At 47.2% G+C, this 9,338-nt stretch overlaps 1 protein-coding gene across 1 annotated transcript; it reads left to right on the forward strand.

The window, feature by feature from the left end:
* The first annotated feature begins 2,924 nt into the window (after positions 1 to 2,924).
* Positions 2,925 to 7,996, forward strand: MSX2 (msh homeobox 2). Its single transcript, XM_077138105.1, has 2 exons — positions 2,925 to 3,415; positions 7,363 to 7,996. Exons 1-2 carry the CDS (start codon positions 3,034 to 3,036, stop codon positions 7,785 to 7,787), a joined length of 807 nt encoding a protein of 268 aa, XP_076994220.1. The 5' UTR covers positions 2,925 to 3,033; the 3' UTR covers positions 7,788 to 7,996.
* The last annotated feature ends 1,342 nt before the right edge of the window (positions 7,997 to 9,338 follow it).

Here is a 9,338-nt window from a genome sequence, read left to right on the forward strand (position 1 = left end):
GCCCGGGGGAACGGGGGCAACCCTGGGCCATGTACTTCGCGCTTCCTAGCCTAAGGTCTCCCGGAGCGTGGTGTGCTGAAATAAATAAATGAGATCCTGGAAGACAGGTCCAGCTACTAAAACTGACGATGAATGGGTGGCTGAGTTCCGACGGGAACCCCACTTTGCTGCCTGCACATGCTGACGGGACGCAAACGTCATCCAGATCGTCCATTTGATTGCGTTCTATGTGTCTAGGCCAGTCCACTAAGGGAAGCCACCCAAACAAGGTCACTTTTTAGGCCGAGGCCACCGTGAGTTCTGTGAAGGTGGAAGATGCGTTGCATCTCATTTTGTGGACACTTTGGCAGAGAGAAAGCATTAGAAGGATTGTTAGAGCTTTTAGTATCCAGCAATGTTTTTTGCATTTATTGATCCCCTTACACCATCTAGTTACTTTATGAAGCCTGTTGAATTTAATTATCATAGCCATGCCAGGTAAGGATTTTTATCTCCCATTTTAGAGATAAAAAGCAGGCCTTGGGAGGTGACCTAACACCCAATGTCATGCCTCCATGAAAAAAGAAATGTTCCTAAAATGCAGCCAGTGCTGGAGCAAATGTACAGATGGGGCTTTCCATAAAGGGCTGTAGTTAGGTTGAGGTTCCACCCTTTTCCCCCTCTGAAGTCAGATCCTTTCTTGAATAGTGTTCATCCCAGGAGGGAACTGGAGAGGCGGAGAGCATGGAGAGCAGTCTGCTTATGCCCTGGGAATCCTTCATTCGACCCCCAAAAGCCAGAGCTTGGCACCCCTGCTTTTAACACTAGCTTTTTTTTTTTAAATACATATCTACTATTTCCCAGTTTTTGTCTTCATACTTTTCTTTCCTCTGCCTGCACTTCAGGAACAGGGAATAGGGGGACCTAACTTCTCTCATTAAAATAAAGGAGCCCCAGTTGTATTAATTTATTTTAATTTCCCAGGAATGACCCTGTGTGCCACTAAGCTGATAAATATTAACAATGGATTTTCAGGAACAATTATAAAACAGTGACTGGGTTCAGCATAACCGAAAACTGAGCCCTTTTGTACACATTGGCAGCTGGAGGGCTCAACGAATTTCAGGTTTGCTTCCAAAATATAAAGCCTGTACCTTGCCATGCACATCAAGAAGTCATAGAACTTCATCCGGATTTACCTGTACTATATTTGAGATGCATATCAAGCCAGTTATCATCAGGTATGACTCAAGGGGAAAATGCATACATTTCCAGCTCCTCTTTTTTTTTTTCTTTTTCTTTTTCTTTTTTAACGTTCTCTGAGCTTCTAGTTTGTGAAAGAAAAAAAAAGTGCTTGTTAGTAGTGGCGGAAGAGAAATCCAGTGATCCTTCTGAAAAGAAGACAACGTTTCGGACTAATGTAGTCTTCAACTTTTTCCAGGACCACTTTTAATAAAATTGAATTAACTGGCCAGTGAAGACTGTATTCGTCCTCTAAGCTTCCGTGTCTCCTGGATCAACCAGGCTTCCCTCTAGGCAGAATTTAGGTGTGAGGGAAGCACAGTGCATCAGAGAGGTGCTGAGGGAAAGGGGAGTTTGAGGTCTGCAGGGCTAGGGGTCAAGTTTCTAAGACTCTTGAAACAGCAAAGACTGAGAGGTCCCAAGTCGGCCATTTACATCATTAAAAAACGTTGCCCCTTCTTTCCAATGTTCTCGGAATTGTTTAGGCAACATCTACTCCACGTGAAACCCTGAGTTGGGCGACTCCCTGTTTTACCTCATCACTTGCGGGATATTCGTTGAGATATAGGAAGAAGCAGTTGCAGCCTCGAGTCCCTTGAAGCTTTCAGTCCTGACCCGGCGGCCTGCGGAATAGCGGAGATCCCAGGTCAATGAACCCTAAAACCTGGCTCTCCGTTTTCCGGGACAGACAGTCCTCCAGAGGCGCTGGGACATTTACCGAGGGAATAAGTTGGGGTTGCGAGAAGAGATCTGTGCAGTGGACAAAAATGTGCTCCCCAGAAAGGTACACAGGCCGGGAATATACAAACTGGAAACACGGGTGTTGGGAGATTTGTAAGGGGAAGGGAGGCCACGGATACTATCGGCGCCTCAACACCCCCCTCCATCCGCTTGAAGTATAAAACACTGGCACCCAAACACATTTGACAAACGCGCTCAGATGGACGGACACACCTTTTCATGCAGTCTTGGGAAAAAATCGGATCCGGATCTCTCTCAGAGAGGAGATTCAAGGAAAAGAAAACAGGCGAATTCCAAGCTTTTAAGGCTGCGCTGGTTGTTTCCGAGCGGAAGAGACGGGGTTTAAATTCTCCAGTCCAAGCTATTTGGGCCCCTGACCAGGACCTCTGGCTCCCTCCGGCTGCTCTTCTTCTCTTATTCAGTTATAATACCTGACGCTATTGAGCGCTCAAGTACAAGATTCTTTTCTAAACGCTTTGCTTGTATTTTCTTTAGCAGGGAACCTGGCCCGAGTTTTTCAGGGCTCTCTTACAGTTGCAAAGTTAGCCCATTTTTTGGCGCATAGTAGGAGCTTCATGAAATGTTCCTCCTGCATAAGATAACTTCACTTGCAAACTTTCAACGTGTTGCGGCAGTGAAAGGGGAGGCGCGAGGTGCCTTTTAAAAAGGCGGGGGGTCAAAAGAGAAGAAATGGGACTCAGCGAACTTCCTCTTTAAAATAATCGGCCTTAATTACGCCTTGGACTTTTCAGTTTTGGTGTGATTATAACCCTTAAGGGATCGCCTAATAACGACTCTGACTGCTCCTGTAATTAACTCCTAATTTATTTCAAACAGGAAAAAAAAAAAAAAGGCCCAGCCTCTTCCGGGAGAGCCAATCGGAAGAGAGCGCCTGTGACGTCAGCTCCAGAGCCGGGGCGGATTGGCTGAGCCAGGGTCTCTCACTTCCCCTTGGAGGAACGGCTGGGCTCCCGCCGCGCCCCTCCCGTCTCGTCCCCCAAAAAAGTTCGAGTCCCAGCTGTCCGGCCGCAAGAGTAGCCGTGATTCGGGAGCTATTAGGACAGAGGAGTCATGGCTTCTCCGTCCAAAGGCAGTGACCTGTTCGCCTCCGATGATGAGGGCCCGGTGATGGTAGCCGGGCCGGGCCCGGGGCCTGGGGGTGCCCAGGGGGCTGCGGAGGAGCGCCGCGTCAAGGTGTCCAGTCTGCCCTTCAGCGTGGAGGCGCTCATGTCGGACAAGAAGCCTCCCAAGGAGGCGCCCCCACGATCGGCCGAAAGTACCTCCACCGGGGCCACCGTGCGGCCGCCGCTGCTGCTGCCGGGACACCGCACCCGGGAAGCGCACAGCCCCGGGCCGCTCGTCAAGCCCTTCGAACCCCCCTCGGTCAAGTCGGAAAACTCCGAGGACGGAGCGGCGTGGATGCAGGAACCCGGCAGATACTCGCCGCCGCCAAGTGAGTAAGCGCCGGGCCCGGGACCAGGGGCAGGCGGGTGCGTGGGGTTTTGGAGGGAGCCGGGAGCGGGTGTTCCAGGCTGGGGGTACCGAGGTTCCTTCTGCACTTATACGTCCGGGAAAGCAAGCTTGGTAGTTCTTGGCCACTGGATATCCTAGGGTTCCTGCGCACCCACCGCATCTCACAGCACCTCGGGGTGACATCCACACAACGCGTATCCGAATCCATGCCAGAGGGTACTCGTTGGCCTTGGAAGTGCAAGCCCCTGCTGCGTTTGCTGGGTCCCTCGCTTGCGGTTTTCTCCAGCGCGCATCCCTGAGCTCTCTGGCTGTTCAGCTTCTTTTTGTTTCGGTGTCCACCCGGCTCTGTTCCGGGAATGACCATCCACGTTTAATGAGCACTCGATATGTGCCAAGGATGAGGCGGATACTATGTCTCTTTTCAAAATTCACCCTGCGAGATGCATCCCCGTTGTAAAGATGAACTAACTGAAGTTTAACCCTGCATCGGATAGAAATCATTATCTCCCGGGCCCCCCGCTAGTGTCTAAGCCGGATCACATGAAGGGATGGTGGCTTGAGACAGATGCCTCGAGGAAATGTGGCCCAGTGGTGCCCGCAGCCAGGACCTCGCTTCCGAGGCTCTGAACTTCGCCGGGAGCGGGTGGGGTCAGTAGGGGGCGGACTCTATTTGGCTCATAATCGTTCGCAGCGCTTGCGAGTTTTGGTGTGGTGCTCAATATCCTCATATCCTCGCTAGAATCCCAAAGTGGAGGTAGAGGCACAGGGCCTGTGGTTTCGCCCTTTTTCAGAAGTGGAAACCGAGGCCTTGAGAGGACTGAAGTTGCTTGTACTGGGTCACCAACAACCGCGGCATGCAAAACGGGGACCTGGCGTCCAAGCCCTGCTCCTCTACGGTGCGCTGGCCTCCTTTGCTCCCTCTGAACAGAAATAGCAGGCGCCTGCACCCCAAGTCCTACCCACTGAGACAGAAGGGATGAGAGTCAGACCAAGTAGGGCCTATCTCTCCTCCAGTTTTGAGACCCATTTGCCCCCCCACCCCCACCCCGGGCCTTTTAACAATTTGAAATCATCCCCAAATACAGCTCCTTTGACTTCCATCTCCAGGCCTTGGTGATTTTTCCACTCCCTCACCCACCCACCTGCGGCCTGCACTGTTTCCCTGGGAAAGGTGGGGGGGAGGGGGGCAGAGAGGGCCGTTCTCTGAAGCCCAGAGAACCATACCTTTCTCGGTTCCCATCATTCAGCCTTTAAGACTCACCTGGCAAGGTATTTTGTGAACAAAACAAGGCCATATGCCCAGAGCCCTCTGGGGCTGCTGCCTCAGACCATCTCTGTCCACCCTGTTAGAAACAGAAAGACTGAAAAGGCACGGAGATTAAAGACTCCAGGAATTTAAAATTTGAGTTTGTACTGCGTTTTATAGCACTTTCCACCATAATTTATTGTCTGATCTCCGTTTCGCAGTTGCGGACTCTTGTTAACAGATAGGACGTTACAGCAGGGTTTAGAGGAATCCATGCACACTGCGTGGGGTCCTGACCCCCCTAAAAAGTTAGGGGACATTTAATGATCACGTAACAGGTGGCAGACATGGCTCTGCACACTCTCAAGTATTCTATACTTAACTTTAGCACTTCCAACCGTCCTGAGGAGTTGGTAATATCTACCCATTTTATTGACAAATGAAACAGGCTCAGAAATGTTATTGGCCCTAATTTGTTTAACAAATATCAAGTACTAGGACTTTGATAGGCCTGGGGCAATACCAGCGGCACATCAAGGATTCAGGCTTTAAATGATGTGCGGTGTCTGAGGTCAGAAGTCTTAGCTTTGTTCAGCCTCAGGGGTCTGCCACCGCAATTCCCCTGCTCCCTCTGTAAACATCCCAGCCCTGTACTTCCACAGCTTCCCCATCTCTGAAAGCCAGCCACGGGCCGGGCCCTGGGTATGGCCTTCCTGGGAGAAGAGCCTGAGATCCCGAGAAAGGATTTAATTTTGAAACAAAGTGGGTCATTGGCGCTTGAAGCCTGGAAGAGATGACCCTGTGGTTGGGAGTAGTGGGTCCAGGGAGTGCAAAACCAGGGACCCTCGAGGGCAGGCGGGAAGGCGGGCAGGCCGGAGGAAGCCACCACCTTAGGCCTGGTTTTGTTATTTGGAGGAAGTAGGATAAATGTTTTGGGTACTATAATCGCATCCTTCCTCCTGGCTGATTTAAAATGGGGTGGGGGTTGGGAGTAGCACCTGGAGGAAGCATCGAAGCTTTATGTTTTTGATCAACATGTGCAATCCAGGTTGCCTGCATTTCATAATTCAAATGCACCCCAAGTAGCAGCCAGAATTACCCTGCCCAGTATAGACACTAGGAATTTGGTCTTCAGAGCCCAGACCGGGTCCTCCCGAGAGCCAGGCCAGGTTTGGGAAGGGTGAGAATTCTGCCCAGTCTCTTTATTAGTAAATTAAAAAGTAGGCACCCTTGCTGGCTGGTTAATTTAGGGATTAACAAATACAAAAGTCCAGATTTCTGGTTGTTATCCCTCCCCCAGATTTGTTCGATTGATTGCAGAATCCACTGCCTCTTTTCTTTTTTAGTCACTGACACTAGGACAAATCAATCTCTTAATGGAAACGGAGGCTGAGTTGGAACTTGTGCTGTGTCACCCTCAAGTATGAGGTGTAAACTCTCTCTTGGGCCACCAAAGTAACTAAACAAGAAATGTGACATTCTCCCCGTGCGTACTTTGGAGTTACTACTGTGGCTACATTTGGAAAATTAGCATAGCTCATAAAAGCCAAATGCAGACAATTAATTGTTTAGCACTCTAGCCCCACAGCTCCCTTACCCACCCACCCCTCCTTGAAGAAAACAAGCCCAATGTTTTCTTGGAATCACAAGGGATGCCCAATCTGAAGGTGTCTCCTAATTGAATCCATTTTAAACACCGAGTCTGGATGCTGTTGTATACCTTTATTTTGCTTACTCTTCCCCTCCTTCTAAATTCTGGTGACGAACTAATCATTGACACATTTGCCCTAGACCATAGACTTGGTAAAGGAGATGACTCTAAGATGTCATCACATGCTTTCCATTCAGAGGCAGCATGATTTCCTCTGACATTTATATTTATGGGCGAGCTAATTTTTCCCTCCTTCTTTGTAAAGTTTATATTACAGAAGCACCCGGCCAAGAAATTGAGCCCACATACAGATCTGTAAAATGATGTTCAGGTTTTCATAATCTGCAGGCTGGATGGAATGACAGCCCTGTGGTTTATGACATGGGTTTGCCCCCAAATCCAAAGACGCTATTAATTTACCACAGACCTTATCTGCATGATTATCCTTTATAAATATGCTGAAATGGTCCAACTTTTCCTGGTTCAGAGGGGGGGAGGGACCAAGGGAAATGGCTAAACCAGTTTATAAGTCCCTTTTCCTTTTGCCTTCTCACCTGTGATTTATCTCAGGAATTGAAGATTATCATCACACACACACACACACACACTCCCATTTTAAAGACCAGTGAAATTAAGCTAGAAGGGTGGGGTTTTATTATCAAGAGAACACTTAGTTCTCTTGATTTATGAGGGCTGGTCTGTGCATATATGTTCCATTCTCATTGTCTCTAATGCTGTTTGCCATGAAGAAAGTTCCATTACATCAAGTTCCCTAATTTTTTGTAAAAACTTCTTAATTAACAATTATCTGTCTAAATATGGTCCTTCTCTGCTTCAATCCCCACTCAGAGCAGGCATGGTTTTAACAGAGGTACGTTGTTGAAAAAAATGAAACCAAAAAGAATCCATACATATATGTTTATCTTTTTTTAAGCTAAGTGGGTTTCCTTAAGAAAGGAGGCTTCCCAGCCCCAACCTGGAGAGAAAAGCCACTTTCTTTTGCTAATTCACTCCCCTCTCTGTTCTCCAGGACATTTGAGCCCTACCACCTGCACCCTGCGGAAACATAAAACCAATCGGAAGCCACGCACGCCCTTCACCACGTCCCAGCTCCTGGCTTTGGAGCGCAAGTTCCGCCAGAAACAGTACCTGTCCATTGCGGAGCGTGCAGAGTTCTCCAGCTCTCTGAACCTCACAGAGACCCAGGTCAAAATCTGGTTCCAGAACCGAAGGGCTAAGGCGAAAAGACTTCAGGAAGCAGAACTGGAAAAGCTGAAAATGGCTGCAAAACCCATGCTCCCCTCTGGCTTCAGCATCCCCTTCCCCATCAACTCACCCCTGCAAGCGGCATCCATATACGGAGCATCCTACCCTTTCCATAGACCTGTGCTCCCCATTCCGCCCGTTGGACTCTATGCGACGCCAGTTGGATATGGCATGTACCACTTATCCTAAGGAAGAGGAGATAATAGACTACACAGTGGATGTTTTGATAAAGGGTTCCCTCTCCCTCTCCAAGAAGGCACTACCAGCCCAGTACTCCTGCAAACCTCGCTTTTGCACCATCCTAAGCAGCTAGGCCGTCAGGGACACACGACATAGTTTGAATTTGTTTTTGAGGCTGGAGACACCAAGCTGCATTTCCTTGGTGTAATCTTCCAGATGCCCCCTGTTTCTTTCAAGAAGATTGGCTCTGACAGTTTTTATATATAAATATATATATAATAAAATATACATTTTTATACAGCAGACATAAAAATTCAAATTATTTTGAAAAGCAAAATTTATATACATATATATATATACTTTTTCTGTATATCGCCTTCCTAAAGGAGACTGCTTATGTATTTTTTTTTTTTTTTGGTAAGGGGAGAAAAATTGCTAAAACTGAGACTACAAAATTAGTGATTTTGATGGTTTGACTTGCTAACAGAAAAGAAATAGTAGAATTATACACAATGTATAGAAAGTAGATATGGATAGACTCCTCAAAGGGAAAGGGACACATCCTGTTTTTGCTTTTTTAGTTTTATTTTTTTGCGTGGCCAGGCACCAGGAATCAAACCTGGGTCTTAGGGCATGGCAGACCGGAACTCTGCCTGCTGATCCACCGTGGCCCGCCTGCGTTTTTGCATTTTTATATGTGTAAAAAAACCTCATTCTTCAGGGTCATACTTGGCCCTTTCCTTTCCCCCTCTCAACATTGCTAAAGTTTTACTTTTTCTTTCTTTTTTTTTTTTTTCTTTTTTTGGTAAGATCAGTAAAAGGGGGATGAGAAGAATCCTTGAATGCCTGGGGATAAGGTGGAAAAGGGGAGGACTTCCTAATTCTGCTCAAGGCTGTTGCCTAACTACATTTCAGATAATTGGAGAGTGAAAAGTTAAAGCATGTCAGGAGGAATTGATGGTTTCTGTGAAATACTAGGTATGTCTATCCTCACACGTTGCAAAGGTGATTTTTTGCAGGTGTGGGAGGTGAAATTTTATGCTTTAAAAAATGAATATTTTGTAGCAGCTACCTGTGTGCTAAATATTCTTGAACACTTACTAGATTCAGAAAGAAAAAAAAAGCAACACCATGCTCTGTGTGTGTGTACCTATCGTGTGCTAGATCTATCAGAGAAACATATACTTTTTAACATGTGGGGAGCAGAAGATAAAGCCTTGTTTCGACTTTCTAAAAATGGTGTTGTCAGACAGCCCATTTACCTCCCTGGTATTTCACCTTCTTGTCCATTGGTACTGCCCTCCCACCCTCAGTATACTCTTGCATCCCTTTGAAAGGGTGCCTTGTACAATTTTATATATTTTATTGAAGAGTTATTTCTTCTCTTATTCTGAATTAAATTAAACATTTGTTTTACTGCAGTAAAGTTTGTCAAACTCACAATTATTTTAAGAGGTGCTCTTTGAACTCAGCTGGGCTTAACTCAAATAATGCCACCCAGATGGATGGGCTGGCATTTTAAATTATTATTTTAATGGAAAATCAAGAGTCTTGGCTAGA

This window comes from Tamandua tetradactyla, chromosome 20 (genome assembly GCF_023851605.1).
Source record: "Tamandua tetradactyla isolate mTamTet1 chromosome 20, mTamTet1.pri, whole genome shotgun sequence".
Classification (NCBI taxonomy): domain Eukaryota; kingdom Metazoa; phylum Chordata; class Mammalia; order Pilosa; family Myrmecophagidae; genus Tamandua; species Tamandua tetradactyla.

Coding starts and splice junctions, on each gene's coding strand:
- MSX2 (XM_077138105.1), top strand. CDS start 3,034: ATGGCTTCTCCGTCCAAAGGCAGTGACCTGTTCGCCTCCGATGATGAG. Junction 3,416..7,362: donor CAGATACTCGCCGCCGCCAA/GTGAGTAAGCGC, acceptor TCTGTTCTCCAG/GACATTTGAGCCCTACCACC.